The sequence below is a fragment of the Homalodisca vitripennis genome, unplaced genomic scaffold (genome assembly GCF_021130785.1).
Source record: "Homalodisca vitripennis isolate AUS2020 unplaced genomic scaffold, UT_GWSS_2.1 ScUCBcl_7239;HRSCAF=14839, whole genome shotgun sequence".
Taxonomy (NCBI): domain Eukaryota; kingdom Metazoa; phylum Arthropoda; class Insecta; order Hemiptera; family Cicadellidae; genus Homalodisca; species Homalodisca vitripennis.
The window spans coordinates 6,013-23,418 of record NW_025783353.1 but is presented as its reverse complement, the minus strand read 5'-3'; the positions used below and the strand labels follow the sequence as shown (position 1 = coordinate 23,418).

The following is a 17,406-nucleotide window of genomic DNA, read 5'->3' as shown; positions in this document are numbered from 1 at the left end:
TTTGTCAAAACAATTGATGAACAAAGATTATCTACAAAACCCAAAATTATTATATATATATAAATGTTAATGTTCATGTTTTGTGTGGTAATGCACAAATGCTGAATTACAGATATTTAACATATCGGGTGATGTTCAATATATACATGTATAAATCAAACAGGTACTAATAACATAATTACAATGCCAAAATACTTAATAAATATTAAAGAAATATAATAGACATGTCTTTAGCCAAAATTATTGTTTTGTATCAAATAATATACAAATATTACGTAGGCCTATAGCTCAACGTAATGTATAATACTAATTTTGCAGTGCATTAGCAATATAACTAGTTTATTTGTACAAACATTACTGTACTATAACAAATTACACTTAGACCTTAAAAGTGTATCTAAAAACAAGTTTAACTAAAGACAAATTATAAGCTGTCACATCGACCAACAGGTTACTACATTTTTATTATATTTTAGGCCTTCAAGTGGTCTTTAATTGACAGCTAAAAGCGGGTAAGTCTACTATTTATTTAGCCAAAATTACTAGAATATGACTTTTAAATCAAAACTTACACACAAAACACGAACAACTTTGGTTGGGAGATTAAATATCTAAAAAAAAGAATATATTTCAATATGATTTAACTATAGTAACAAAGATTTTGTAGATATATATACAAATCCTAAGTACTAAATAAGAAATTATCTTTTTTTTAAATATAATGTACTAATAATGAATTCAAATAGTAATAAGTCTACACAAATTTCTTGAACAAGATTTAAAAATAAATTTGTCTTTATCATTAGAAACATATCAATCGACTAAATTAGTAATAGATCTATAATTTTTACAAACATCTTCTATAAACAATATTTACACTTCATTTACGTTCAGGCTACGCTACTTTCTTTTGCTGATGTACGCATCTAGTTCTGCATCTAACTCTGCAGCAGTTGGGACTTTGTTTTTAGCTGCTCGTCCGTCACCTCTTCCCTCGCCTCGACCATTTCTTCTGAAACCTACAACAGGATATATGAAACATGAACGAAATGCTGTGGATGTAATTGGTATTAACTTCAATGAAAGTTTTTATAATTGTACTATTTATTTAACTTATAATACATTTTTAATTAAATGAAATTTAAGAAAGTGTTAGTAAAAGGCCTTCCAATTTTATTTGAGAATTCCATGAACTTTCAGAACACCTTTATTAGACTTGATACAATCCATTGCCATTTGCTATAAATATACGTGACATACATTAAAGAAGGTAAAGTTGTGAATTATAAAAGAAAAGTTTATAACTTAAACTCAATTAGTATAAGAACGCGTTAATAATTTTCTTTCCATTGTCCTGTGGGAACAGTCATTCGTATTACTCCAGGCTAATTTAGGCATTTTAAGAAAAGTCACTTTCTTCTTTTTAAAGTTTAAGTGAAAACATGTTTTTTTTATCAAATCAACAATTTATGAGAGTCGTCTGGTGGACCTTTAAACAGGTAAAAGATTAAAAACTATATAAAAACCTAGTGGCAAAACATGTAAAGTTATCACTAGTCAGTTATAAAAAGATTTTTTCACAAGTATGCTTGATACAGAAGTTGAGTGGTAGACTACTAATTAGGCTTCCAAGTTTTTTCCTTAAACAAGTACACCTAATTCTATGAATGTTTTTTTAATGTTCCTATCATGACAGTAGAAAACCAATTAGTTATTCTAGTACTTTTGAAAACTTCAACTAAAAATCTTTCTCAATTTATTTCTAAAAATGTTTATTTCTTAAACTGGATTACATATAGTCTTACATACAACTAATAGGCTTACTAACGTTCATTTGGTTGCAAAATAAGGCGTTCTTATCAGAGCAAATGATACAGAAACCTATATCATCGTATTGGGACGAAAAAGCAGAAGTTAAAAGTAAAACAGTTTAAATACCAACGTTACTAACCTCTTCCCGTAACTCCGTGGCCGAAACCTCCAGCACTAGTCCTGCGGGTGAAGCCTTCGCTGACTCTGTTGGCTTGCTGCATCGCAACCTCAACATCAGAGGTAATCACTTCAATATGCATTGGGCGACCTGTAAATATACAGCATAAATACATTCATAATAGGATATAACATTAGATGATTATGAATACCACAACTTTAAGGCAGAGGAAGTATACAGGTTAAAGACACACTCTATTTGGCACAAAATAACTATGTTATTCAAATACATTTAGAAAGTTTGAAAATAACTGACTAAATTTCTTGCTAGATAGTTATTTGCCTCATATAATATTTAAATTCTGTTAAAATAAATATAATTTAGTTACTGTGTTACTAGCGGACATTCAAAAACTTAAAAGGAGAAGGAGTATAAATCTAAATCCTCCAGACATAGGGAATTTCTTTTAACATAACGATGACAAGCAATTCACTTCTTTTCCTTTCATTAGCAATTCATTGTCACAAGAAACTAACTGTTTATACATACTGAAACTCACCATCTAAAGGAACCCTGTTGTACTGTTTCATAGCCCTGACAGCATCTGCTTTTTGCTCAAATACGACGTAAGCCGAGCCCATGGAGCGACCAGACTTTTCATAGTTCACCGTTGCACTGTGTATAGGACCAACGTTTGAGAAGAATCACCTGGAAAAAAAACAAAAAAAAGATATTACACTATTTAGATATTACACTATTATAAAGGATAACCACAAACATTTGCACAAATATATATAAAACTTCCTGTGAATTCACCATAATAATTATCAAAAACAATAGTTTTGGTTCGGAATACACTGAATATAATATTTTAAAGTTATTACACTTTATGCATACAGGGTGAAAACTAGGTCCTAATACGCTTTGTTATTATCCAAACGAACTGATATATCAATGTACAAGCTTCATCATATCTAGTAAAATACTCTTTTGGACCTTTTTGAGGATACAAATATTTCCCCCTTTTTCAAAGGGGGCCAGAGAGGAATCAATATATAATTTTAATTTTGCAGCCCCTATTTTTTAATACGTCATTTTAAAAATAACTTCAAGACAAACACAGTGAAATTAAAAAATCATCTCATTGACGATCATAGAATAAGTTATGAGCAATCAAACCCTTTATATCTAAGGGTGTAAATTAAGTCTTGTTTACGTCTGGATGCATTCCAAACGGATTGAGATATTAATGTACAACTTTTACCATACTTATGATGACACATCAATACGTTAGGAATATATCCAGGCGTATCAGGGCTTAAAATTTATAATGATTACGCGCTATACAAAAATTAACAGAACACTTTGCTTTTAATTTTGAGTTTTGTTTAACACTGCAACAATGTTTTACGCTTAAAATATTATCAAATATTATTAAACAAACATTTTACATGTACCTTAATTTGAATAAATTTTATCATAGATGTCAATTACACTTTCTCTTACCTGTATGTCTGAACTTAATACTCCATAGTCCAGGTTTGATACGACTAGTTTTGTAGGACCACCTGTCATGCTTAGACCTCCTGATCTCCTCCTCTTGTTGTGAACCGGGCCATCATAAAGATCATGCTTCCAGCGGCTGTTGATATCGCCAGGAGGCTGAAAAAATTACACCATTAAAGACGCGAATAGTCAGTTGGCAAAGTTCATTGTGTAAAAAGTTTCTATAAGCAACATAAATATAAAATAATCCAAAGTTAAATTGTAGTGTGGAGATAACCGCAACTAGTTTCATACACCTCGGTAAAAACCTGTAGATATACCTACCGTTTTACATTCACAGTCTACTTAAAAATTAAGAGTTACTCATGGCCTTTTTATTTGTATGTAATTAACTTAATTATTTTAAGTTTAATTTAGCACTATTTAGTATTAAGTATAAGTCTGAACAGGTGAGTTAAGAAAAAATAGAGTTTTTAGTGTTACTTTTCAATAAAACTTTGACAAACCGTTGTTTCGTACTTGATGGCGATAAAGACCTCTAGTCTGTTGCATTGTTCTTTTTTTATAAAGAACTTTAAAATGAAGTGTCATTTGATGGGGGTATGTGTTTAAAATTTTTGACTTGACCCCCAAACCCCCATTTCGGGTTGAGGGGCCAAGTTCTCATGTAGCGCAAAAATCATCATTTGTCGTTATATAACTACCCCCCAAAGGATATTGGTTTGTTTAATTCCGTTTAAAAGTTAGAAGGGGGGTGGGATTTTTTGGGACACCCAGTATATTCAATCGCAAAAAGTACTTTTATATATATAGATTAGGCTATTCAATACTGTCATAATGCTTAGAAACAAATGTTTTACATATGTAAGTGGTAATAATTAACTTAATTAACAGAATTAAAATTATAAAATAAGAACGAAAAAAAATTATGTCTATAATACCAGAAAATAATTGATATAATTAAATTATAATCTAAGCATGTTTAGGTTATTTCAAGCTTCATTTTCAAATGCTTAAATTTCAAGCATTTTATGTTTCTGTATTTAAGTCTAAGTTTTTTAATGATACCTAAAAATTAAAATATTGTCACTTTACTAGAAATTTGTAATTTAGAATAAAAAAACAATTCTTTCCATCCTGAATAAATTTCTGCAAAATCTACATTAAATTCAAAGACAGACAACTTTGCTTCAGTTAATAGTTACGGAACTTGTTGACGCTTGGTTTTATCAAAAAACACACATACACATACACTATACCATTTAAGACGGTGGCAATGCCAAGCTAGCCAAAATACCAAAACCATACAATGCTCAGATACCAAGATATACAGCACACAATAACAACAATACACAATATAGTATTGAATACACATATACGCGAGACTTTATATTTGTGGCCTAAACTGGTTGGTTTGATTGTTATTATCAAATTATTCGGTATATTATACAACTTCGATATTATATGATAATCATGCGAAAAATGAATTATAATACATTTACAACAATATAACACATTGCAATCACAAATACTACTTATCAATTGCATTAAAATAATTAAAACAACTTTAACCTAGCCTTAAATTTAAAAAATACATCACAATACCCACATCTTGCCCAGTTAGAAGTGAGTAACTGGTTTTATGTAATGGTGGTAATTACATTATCACGATTTGCCCCAGATAGTCGTACTTTCCTGCGGTACTAATGTCACAAAAAAAACAGTCCGCCGTATTTCACTATTCCTCATTCCCTTTGACCAATCACAATTTTCAAATTCTCAAAAAGAATAGTTACATTTTGCTGTTTATATTAAACATATTGTTTTAATTTTTAGGTATCACCAACGTGACATGCTACTTTATGATTTTTACCTGTGAGAAAATTAAAATTGGTAGGACTGCACCTTATAAAGTATGATATCGAATATTACCCAAATATAAAATCAACGTAAGTTAAATTCATAATCGGTTTATATTATTTGACTGTACTAAAAATACAACTAACAAAATTTACTACTAAACAAGGTTTAATTTGAATCTCCCATAATAGTTGATTAAGTAGTTTATAATGTTGTGCTCTAAAGTTAATTTTTTTATTAAAAACAGTGGAAATCTTTGTATGTACTGAGAAAAGAACTGTCATTGGAATATAAAATTAACTGGTTAATAATAAAAGTTGTTTATAACTATACAATGTAATGGGTTTACATTTCAGTAAAACCGATTTTATTTAGACAAAATAAAAAATGTTGCCTAATATTTACTAGATTCATTATTGGATATTAGACGATTTTTTGTGTGTATATTTACAGTGAAAAAACATTCCAAAAAAAACTATAAATTAGATTAAACAAAACTTGGTAACCACTAGCTATAACTTGTTAAACTATGGAATTGAGGGGAAATCGTTAATAGACCCTTTCCAATATCTTTTTTTGTAATTGAGAAAGTATCTCAATCAAGGCCTGTTGCTCCTAATCGATATTTTGAAAGCCTTGTGTCTATGTTATTATCACAACTGCCTTTTAGCGTGATAGGATCTGGTAACGTTTGGAATTTGGTGTAGTATACTATTTAGCAATTTTAATGCCGTGATTCTGAAGCGTAAAACATCGATACGGTTTTAGGAAAAGGGTGGAAATAAGTAATTTCCTGAAAACACAAGTAATTGCGTTTAAACGTCACGCTATTCTGTGATGAAATTGAGAATAATACAGTTTAAGCTAAAGTTTTCTAGTAATAGTGTTTATATAAGTAAAGCAACATATTTTTATTTCTTAAAATACAATATTACTGAATGTTGAAGTATAATGAAACTAATACTTTTAACAATAATTACTGAACAAAGTATATTTCGGCATTTATTAAGCAATTGTTAAAATGCCATAAATAGAATTAGATACAAACAAATAATTTGATTTTGGTCGTAAAAAATCAGCATTTTAAGTTCAAATGATTTTAAGTTGGTAAACATTCTCTGAAATGTGAAAGTGACAGCTCTGCTATAAATCCCTCCATATTACTGTCTAACTTTGTACCCACAATTGCCTTGCTAATCAGGTCCGGTGGATTCCTGGAAGGCCGCGGAGCGGTAACCACAGAAGAACAATGCACCCTGAGGAGCCGCTGCGGCTTTGTCTGGCTACCTAGATCTACAGGTACTTTACCGGAAGGGATGTCTGGTTATAGGCTTACCAATTATTTGTGGTAGGTCAAAGTTGTATTTATTTTAATAAACATCACGTTGATATTTCCATAATAATTATATGTTAATCGTACACATTATCGACAAAATTATAATAATAGTATTTTTCCTGTGGATTCCTTAAAAGATTATTAATGAATATTCTTACCCTTTTTCCAGGCCTCGATGTGTCTTCCTCTTTTATTGTATCACTACATATATATATATATATATATATATATATATATATATATATATATATATATATATATATATATATAGTGCTAAGCTTCCGACCTTAATCTTGGGTGACTCGAGAGGCCAATGAAAGTATGACTTGTTAAAATTGATCTTATTAATTATTTGTCTCTTCGTATAAAGGAACAATTAAATTTGTTTACATTAAATATGTAACATAAATAAATGATGTAATATAAACAAATTGTTATCGGAAGAAATCGAAAAATAACGGTGTAGGCCGTTACACTTTCATGTGCATCAATGTTCCTCTGTGTCGGTAGCCGAATCGGGGGTTATGTGATTGAATTAAGAAAATAGTTAATTATTATTATTATTAATTAAAATTAAACAAATTTAAAAAGCGATTAAAAAGGAAAAAATTATACCCCTTTTGTTGGAACTTAACTATTGATAAATGATTATTCTAATAGCAACGCTACGGGTATATTCCGTCGTAATATGTTAAAAGGAAAAGGAAACGGTTATTGACCCTTATCAATTAATATCCTAAAACACAATGTGTTAAATAAGGTAACCCGCTTTCATGTTTTTAATTTTGAATATAGTTTAATCATCAATATATTTTAAATTTTTAGTATAGGTCTAATGTTAAAATTTAGGAATAGGTATCTAAATAATAAAGAAAACGGTAAATTTCAAAACTTTACACTTCTTTTGTTGCAACTCTAACTATGGAAAATGTTTATACTTATATTATCCTTTGTCGGTAATAAATTTTCTATAAATGTTCTAGAATTATAATTTATCATCATAGTTTTCATAGATACTCTTCATATAATGAAAACAAAACTAAACGAAGTTCGTGTTTCTGTTGAAAATTTTGTTTGAATTAACGTGTAATAGCTATATTTGTACGGAGTTGTATTAAAAACATTAATTGATAAGAGTGCGTTTCTTGAGAAGTAAAATCTGTAATGTCATATAATTAGGTATTAGTCAACTTAATTGGTACTCTAGAATGTCTGTGTCTACAAAACAAGTAAAAAATTAGATTTTCATATCGTTATATAACCGTTTGTTACAAATACCTTAACAATTTTGTTTTTAAAATATATCAGAACATTTCATTGTCCTTAAGTCACGTTAATGTAGTACAAAATATGTTTTAGATTTTTATACTCAAACTCGTACTCAAAACATTGTTTATTTTATTTCATTAAAATATGCAGAATAAAGTCAATACAAGTCATGCAATAAAGAGAAACTGTAGAGTATAAGTAAAAACCGGGCTAAGTGCCAAAAATTAAGAAATTGAGTTTAGTATCAAAATGTGTGCTATAAGCCAACCCCAATACATTATAAACCGGGCTATGTCGAAAAAATCAATAATTCGTTCAAATCCTTGCCGTTAGAATGCGCATGGGCTATGTTCAAGGGTGACATCAGTAAAAACCGAGTCAAGTGCCGCGCGCAACACACGCCAGACTATACGTGTTTTGCAGGTTGTTTGTTGCCACAGACATTCTAACCACTGTATGAGGAGTGTGTGTTACCGCTTTACATTGTGATTAGATTGAGTTTGTGTTATCCATAATGGATGTGCCTTTAGTATTACCGATGTGTAAGAGACGAGCAAAGGGTGAAGCATCTTGTTTGTGGAGAGGAGTCTTGAACAAAATAACCCACAAAAAAGTTGATTGTTTGGAGCGACAACTGTGGGAGACAAAATAAAAACAAAATGTTGCTGTTTTTATGGAATTATTTAGTTTGTCGTGGTATCTCTGATGAAATTGAACATAAATATCTTGTGTCAGGCCATTCATATCTTACTTGTGATCGAGACTTTGCGCTCATCGAGAAAAAAAAAGAGTAAGTAGGTGTGAAGTCCCACTAGACATCGTTCAAATTCTTGAAAGTGCCTCCCACAAAAAAACAATTTTTTGCCACACTTATGGATGAAGATGACTCTTTTGATTTTAAGGAAAGTAGTAACAATTGTCTGATTACAAAGAAATTGGAAATATCCAAAGTCCAATGGCTAAACGTTACAAGAACAAAACCATGTATAGTATTTGTGAAAAAAATCATGAACTGATATTGAAACTTGGCTTGAAATAAATGTGTTCAAAAAGGGGGTTAAGAAAGAGGACATCTTGCAAAACCTATCCACTTTGCAAACAATAAACCTATTAACTAAAGAAAAAAAAGAAGACCTGAAAAAGATGATACCTTACCTTAAAGAAGAGAACAAAGACTTTTATAATAATTTAACTGCATAAAAGTTTCAGTGTTTCTGACTGTTAACTTTAGTTTAGTGTATAATATACTATCGAGTATTTGATTAAAAGTTTAAAATAATTAAACTGGTATAACATTATAATTGTTTGTCTTTTTAACCTGTATTATTTTTTAACTACATGTTTGCTTACTCTTTCATTTTTCTGGTTTTTAAGTAGTAACATTTGTTTGGTACTTAGCCCGGTTTTTACCTCAGTAAGTTGTGACATACCCCTTTTCAAAAAAAGTTGAATTCAATATTTTTTTTCTTTGCTATTGCCATGGTATATAATGCATTCTTCCACTGATACTATTAGTAGTGATGTATATTTTTTATTTAATATATTGCAGTTAAAAAAATATTTAATTATGACAGTTATATGCAGTTTTCATCGATTATCTCAAAAGTAACTTTTTGGCACTTAGCCCGGTTTTTACTTATACTCTACAACTTACCAAAAACATAGTTTCCTGATAAAAATTATATCAAAGTAAGCCCTAGCGACATATATTATATTGTAATCTAGTCACAGTACAGAAGATACCGAAAAACACGAAAAAAAGAGTGAGTGTAGAATGGAGGGAATATCAGAATGTTATTTTGTTTCAATAGAGTAACTCATAATCGCAATTCCGTTTAACTACCAAGGGATTATCAGTAAGTAATAAATAGTTAAAAACTGTAGAGTAAACGTATCTAAATAAGCATAAAAAATGCCGGAGCCTAATTCTCTTCAAAATGATAAAATTTAAATTTTAGATCACTTTCAATTACTAAAAAATATGAGGAATTCATTTCAAGACTTTTACAAGACTCTCGTATTCTCAAGTGACCCATGGATGGACAGAATTTGTAAACCACCTGCTCTAACTAGAGTACAGCCCGTCTTTCGCATATCTATAAACTAGATTTTGTGTATAAGCTTGCTATACATGATTCTATCAGGACTTAAATTAGTAATACCTTAAATAACAAAAACAAAACCATTATTATATTGGCCTATCTATATTGGTCAGGTAATGGACAATGAGCCGTTTGAAAAAAGGGGCGACTGGGGATGCTGCTATGGGCGCCGCTATTTTAGGCTAAAGTAAGCAGCGTAATAATAACACCACAGCCTAAATTTACGCTTGTTTGTATGAATATATAAAAACTGAAAATGTATGCTACTTAATAAATATTGTATATGTATTGTATTGTATAGGGTTTTTTTATTTTATTTTATGTATGGAGGGTTAGTCCTCTTTAACAGAATTGTAATTATGTATTGGAACTGAAGACTTTTAAAAGTATTTAACCTACTATTAATCCTTATAAGTATATTTTTATTTCACATTAGTGCTTTAGGCCAATTTCTTCGTAATATAAACTCAATACAAAACTAGGGAGTGCCGATGGCCGAGCGGTCTAAGTCGTTGGACTTTGGGTCTGAGTTAGAGATAGCGCAGGTTCAAATCCTGTCTGTGACCGTTGCACTTTTTATCAGTACCATCAACCTCATACTGTATCGACTCTCCCCTTTATTCTGTTTGATAAGATCCTCGCATATTATTGTATTAAAAATCTACCAGTAACGTAATAAAATATATGAAATGGTATATTTTCCTTTTCAAACTCTTTAGTTGTCTACTACTTACTTCCAGTTCATAGCTATTTATCCAATCCTCAATATCACTCTTCTTTACCAGCAGTTAAAAAACCTTCCAAAATCGTGTTGTGAACCATCCATTATGTAATAACACTTGATATAAAGGCTCTAGAAACTTTAAACCTGGTTTATAGGTTTTTATATTTATACGAAGTATAAGGAAACCTCTCATTTTTCGTAGTCCTAAAATATTTTGCATTTGCCGAAAGACGGAGTAATAAACGTAAGATATAGGGGGCCACACCATGTTGGTATCTTAGGAATTATATTTCTCTCATCCTGTCTCTTTAGAAGGCAAGTATTGTACCAGCATCTACAGTCAAAGCAGGAAGGGGTGACACGCTCTTACGTCTAGCCCAGCAGCCGAGTAAATCACATGTGGAGCTACACCAACTCCAAAATATCCTCACCTTTAGGCCTATCAATTCACACATTACTCTATAGGTCTATCAATCTAACCTTAGACACAATATCTCAGCATTTGCAGCATTGCAGCCAGTGTAGGTTCGACTTTAAACCAACCAGAAGTTAAACCTTCCTGGGGAAGCAATTACTATACTGTAATTCCAAAGAAAATCCAGCCTGGTAATTCTTTTGTTACGTTTGTTAAAAGTTTACATAAATCTAGTAAATAAAAGAGGAAGTGTATTACGCTAGCGAGTGTGAGCTTCAATGATACTCAGTCAAATCCTATGTATGGACGTGTATAAATGAAGATTCATTTACAATGTAATGTCTTCAGATAAAATATTTTTGGAGATACCTTGCGGATAATTAGGTACTTGAACTGTCTTGTCACAATCCTTCAGAACTGGTTACAGAACGTTATATCGTTATAAACGTTTCAATGAAAATCCTGTAAAACATGACAGCCTGGACGGTTACTGGTACAAGTGCGATAGTTAGAATATTGAGATACCCACGAATGAATATAATTGAATTAATGTAATCTGGCTTTGTTTACTACTACTTGCTATTTTTATCTCTTTCCAATCTTAACTTCTATCGCTGGATATTTTATTCATATAAAGCATTTTATAGCCATTTAATAACAAGTGTTTAGTAATTTTTATTAATCTGTAATTTTTTGTCTGCTCATAAAACCATCGATGTAATATTGTTTCTGTATTAAGGTAATACTTATATCAATATCATTTATTCAATTCTGGATCCAACTGTTTGTTAGTATTTTCAACATGCCATTATTGTTTAGTTTATATTATTGAACCAAAAATAAACTAAGCATTCCGTTTAAATATTTTAATTCCTACTTGTTTTATTGTTATTACTAACCAATATGTCATTTAACTTATTTACATTGCAAAAAGTAATATCGGATGTACGCAACGAGACGTAACAATGTGAAGATGGCGTTTCAATGTATTGAAACTGTTATTACTCTACTTCTGTCGGCAACTCTATGTAACGGTGTCACAACTGGAACGGCTTGGCATACGTCTGTCACTAAGGCTATATGTACAATATATTACTAAGGTAAAAATATGAAGTGATCATATTCTCAAAAGAAATAGATAATGTTTACATTTGTTGAAACTATTTAAGAACTGGTAGTATTTAAAGAAAAGTGTTGTTAATTTGAAAATGTCCTAATATTATAAATTGTTCACATATTAAGTAAATTATACTCAGGGTTCAAAGAAAACGACATAGTTTATGGAATAGCTTTTTTATTACTTAAAAGTTTAAAAATTGATAATCCTATCTTTTACAAATAATAAATTGTAAATTAATAAAAGACTATGCTGATACATTTCTTTGTGAAAGCAATTGATGAACAAATATGGTCTAAAATAAACAAAGATATATATATATATATATATAGTTTGGTGTGTAAATGCACAAATGCTGAATTACAGATATTTAACATATTGGGTAATGTTCAATATATACATACATAAATCCTACAGGTACCAATAAAATATTGCAAAGGCAAATTACTTAATACTTATTAAAGAGATATAATAGACATGTCATTAGCCAGAATGTTTGTTTTGAATCAAATAATATATAAATATTACGTAGGCCTATAGCTCAACGTAATTTCTAATGCAAATTTTGAAGTGGATTAGCAATATAACTAGTTTATTTGTATAAACACTACTGTAATATAAAAAATTACACTTAGAGCTTACAAGTGTAATACTTGTAACTAAAAAAAGTGTAACTAAAAACAAATTACAAGTTGTCTCATCGACCAACAGGTTACCACATTTTTATTATATTGCAGGCCTACAAGTCGGCTTTAATTGACAGCTAAAAGCGTGTAAGTCTACCAATTTATTTACCCACAATTACTAGAATATGACTTTCAAATCACAACACAGAACACTGAACAACTTTGGTTGGGAAATTAAAGATCTATACAGATGAACATGTTCCATTATCAATTAATTATAGTAACAAAGATTATGCAGATATACATCTACATAATCTATACAATACAATACATATGTATATAATCTACACATATATATATATATATATATATATATATATATATATATATATATATATATACAAATCCTACGTACAAAATATGAAAATATCCTTTCTTTTAAATAAAATTTACAAATAGTCAATTCAAATAATAATAAGTCTACATATATTTAATGAACAAGATTTAAAAAAATACATCTGTCTTTATCATTAAGAACATATCAATCGACTAAATTTGTAAAAGATCTATAATTTTTACAAACATGTTCTATAGACATTATTTACACTTCATTCACGTTCAGGCTACACTACTTTCTTTGGCTGATGTACGCATCTAATTCTGCATCTAACTCTGCAGCAGTTGGGACTTTGTTTTTAGCTGCTCGTCCGTCACCTCTTCCCTCGCCTCGACCATTTCTTTTGAAACCTACAACAGGAAATATTAAACATGAGCGAACTGCTGTGGATGTAATTGGAATCAACTTCAATGAACGTTTTTATAATTGTACCATTTATTAAACTTATAATAAATTTTTTATTGAATTAAATCACAAGAAGTGTTCGTAAAAGGTCGCCTAACTTTATTTTACAATTTCATAAACTTCCAATGCGTTCTGCTAAACATAGCCGTGACATACATTAAAGAAGATTAAAAGAAGACTCGTATTACTCCAGGCTAAATTTGGGCATTTTAAGAAAAGTCTCTTTCATCTTTCTAAAGTTTGAGTGAAAACATGTATATTTTTTAAACAGATCAACAATTTAAGAGAGCCTTTAAAGAGGTAAAATATTAACTACTTTTTGAAACATAGTGGCAAACATGTAACGTTAACACTAGTCAGTAATAAAACTTTTTTCACAAGTATACCTGTTACAGAAGTTGAGTGGTAGATATTAATGAGGCTTCCAATTTTGTTTCTTAAAACAAGAACATATATTTCTATGAATTTTTTTTATATATTCCTTAAATGTTCCTATCATGACAGTAGAAAACCAATTAGTTAGTCGAGTACTTTTAAAAATTTCAAAAAATTCTTTCTAAATTTTTTTCTAAAACTTTTTATTTCTTCAACTGCATAACATACAGTTTAACATATAACTAATAGGCCTACTAAAGTTTATTTGGTTGCAAAATAAGGCGTTCTCAACAGAGCAAATGATACGGAAACCTGTCTCATCGTATTGGTACGGAAAAGCATAAATTAAAAGTAAAACCATTTTAATACCAACGTTACTCACCTCTTCCAGTAACTCCGTGGCTAAAACCTCCAGCACTAGGCCTGCGGGTGAAGCCTTCGCTGACTCGGTTGGCTTGCTGCATTGCAACCACAACATCAGAGGTAGTCAATTCAATATGCATTGGGCGACCTGTAAATATAGAGCATAAATACATTCCTAATAGGATAAAACATTGATGATTATGAATACTACAACTTTAAGGCAGAGGAAGTATATAGGATAAATACACACTCCGTTGGCACAAAATAACTATGTTATTGAAATACATTTAGAAAGTTAGAAAGTAATTGACTAAATTGGCTGCTAGATAGTTATTTGCCTCATATAATTTTTAAATTCTGTAAAAATAAATATTATTTAGTTAATGTGTTACTAGTGAACATTTTAAAATATAAAAGGAGAAGGAGAATAAATCTAAATCCTCCATACTTAGGGTATTTCTTTTAACATAACGATTACAAGTAATTCACTTCTTTTCCATTCATTAGCAATTTATTGTAACAAGAAACTAACTGTTATACATACTGAACTCACCATCTAAAGGAACCCTGTTGTACTGTTTCATGGCCCTGACAGCATCTGCTTTTCGCTTAAATACGAGGTAAGCCGAGCCCATGGAGCGACCAGACTTTTCATAGTTCACCGTTGCACTGTGTACAGGACCAACTTTTGAAAAGATAACCTGGAAAAAACAAAAAAGATACAACACTATTAGAATATTTCACTATTTTAAAGGATAACTACAAACATTTGCAAATATATACGAGTATATATATATTTAACTTCCTGTGAATCCACCATAATAACTAATTATAAAAATCTGTAGTTTCGGTTCAGAATGTACTGAGTATAATATGTTAAAGGTATTATACTTTATGCATACAGGTTGAAAACTAGGTCCTACTACGCTTAGTTATTTTCCCAAACAGATTGAGATATCAATGTACATGCTTCATCATATCTAATAAAATACTCTTTTGGACGTTTTTGAGGATAAAAATAATTCCCCCTCTTTTTAAAAGGGGCCAGAGGGGAATCAATATAAATTTTCAAATTGCAACCCCTATTTTAACTCTTTCGAGAAACGTATTGACACTGAAATGTCTCATGTACCAAAATATACTAAAGAGTACTTTACCTAGCCCTTAAATAATGAAATTTGACGTAAAATTATACATGTACCTTAATTTTTATAAATTTTTAGTTAAGTGTGATCATTATACTTTCTTTTACCTGTATGTCTGAACTTAATACTCCATAGTCCAGGTTTGTGACGACTAGTTTTGTAGGACCACCTGTCATGCTTACACCTCCTGACCTCCTGTTGTTAAGAGCCGGGCCATCATAAAGATCATGCTGGCAGCGAGTGTTCATATCGCCGAGAGGCTGAAATAATAACACTATTAAAGACGTGAATTAGTCAATGGGCAAAGTTCGTCGTGTAGAAAGTTTCTATAAGCACTTAAATATAAAATAGGCCAAAGTTTAATTGTTCTGTGGAGATAACCGCAACTAGTTTCTTACACCTGGATAAAAACCTGTACATATACCTGTCGTCTTACATTATTATGTACAGTCTACTTAAAAATTAAAAGTTAATCATGGCCTATTTAATTGTATGTACTATGAATCTCTGTACTTTCCGCGACTATTATAAAATTATTTCTATACAAATTACTTTTAAGTTTTACTTGAAATGTTGAACTTTAAAGATTCAATAACAACCGTTCGCCGTGGAGCTGTTCGTAATTATTTTCTTGTTTTTCTAAAGGTAATTGTACCACCAATATTTACGAAGAATAGCGTAAAAAAGTAATATTTAAGTAGTTATAATGGTTACAAAATTAATAATCTTTATATTTAAAATTTGGTGTACTGATTTAAGTCTACTCGGTAAATAACAAGGTTTATTGATATAGAACAACTATATTTAGGTAAAAACTTATGCGTTTATGATTATATATATATATATATATATATATATATATATATATATACAATTTTAATTTAATTTCAATAAACATTGAAACACAAAAAGTACTTGCTCCGCCGAAACTCGAACTCGGATCTCTCATTTGCCAGGTAAATGTGCTACCATTACGCACATACATTCACCCGGCAAATGAGAGATCCGGGTTCGAGTCCCGGCGGAAGCAAGTACTTTTTGCGATTCAATATTTATTGAAATTAAATTAGGCTATTGCCACTTATGCAAATTTAAAGAAAATATATATATATACATACACCATTATTTACATATATATATAATGGTGTATGTATATATATACATATATATGTGAGTGTGTGTGTGTTTTTGTTTGTTTATTCAATGCCTACAATAAAAAGACTGGACATTAGAAATTGTAGGGTGATATAGTAATTCATAATGACTTAATAAGCGATAGTATAAAAATTGTACTTACTCGAGAATAGGGAACTCTCTTCGATGAATCAAATCTGACTCTCCTGCTTCTCATGGGTCCACCACCATCTCTGGCATATCTCGGAGTTGCTCCACCCTGACGAAAACCTCCTCGTCCACGACTTGTTCTTGTAGAGTTCCTTAATTCCTTGATCTGATTAATTATATCGTCTAAACTCATTTCTAACTTATCCGTCATGATGAACTAACTTTGGCTCTGTTACACACAATAACCAATAAAACTACTTGGAAAGTATTAGTTATGCTCAAAACAAGCTTTAATGTGATAATATTAAATCGCACTCAGATATAATTATAGTCAAAACACTCGCTAATATAATCGAAATTTAATTTTATAGTTGTTCAAAAACAAACCATAGGCTCCCGATGTTACTTAGTCGACTGTCAAGCAACGAATGAACTGAATAAAGGAAACGCCGCTGAATGGAGGGGGGTGCCCAGAAGAGAAGGTGGCGCGCGCATCGCTGCCGTGACGTCACGATAAGAGCAAACCAGTTTTCCCCCTCCAGCATGCACACG

The 17,406-nt window shown here is 30.6% G+C and overlaps 1 protein-coding gene across 1 annotated transcript; it reads right to left on the bottom strand.

The window, feature by feature from the left end:
* Positions 1–900: 900 nt before the first annotated feature.
* LOC124374092 (THO complex subunit 4-like) lies at positions 901–17,065 on the bottom strand. Its single transcript, XM_046832389.1, has 5 exons — positions 17,028–17,065; positions 15,678–15,729; positions 14,979–15,126; positions 1,952–2,080; positions 901–1,019 (listed from the first exon to the last, which is right to left on the bottom strand). The coding sequence occupies exons 1-5, from the start codon at positions 17,063–17,065 to the stop codon at positions 901–903; spliced, it is 486 nt and encodes a 161-aa protein (XP_046688345.1).
* Positions 17,066–17,406: the final 341 nt, after the last annotated feature.

Coding starts and splice junctions, on each gene's coding strand:
- LOC124374092 (XM_046832389.1), bottom strand. CDS start 17,065: ATGACGGATAAGTTAGAAATGAGTTTAGACGATATAAT. Junction 15,730..17,027: donor ATGAGTTTAGACGATATAAT/TAATCAGATCAA, acceptor AGGTGGTCCTAC/AAAACTAGTCGTCACAAACC. Junction 15,127..15,677: donor TATTAAGTTCAGACATACAG/GTAAAAGAAAGT, acceptor TGTTTTTTCCAG/GTTATCTTTTCAAAAGTTGG.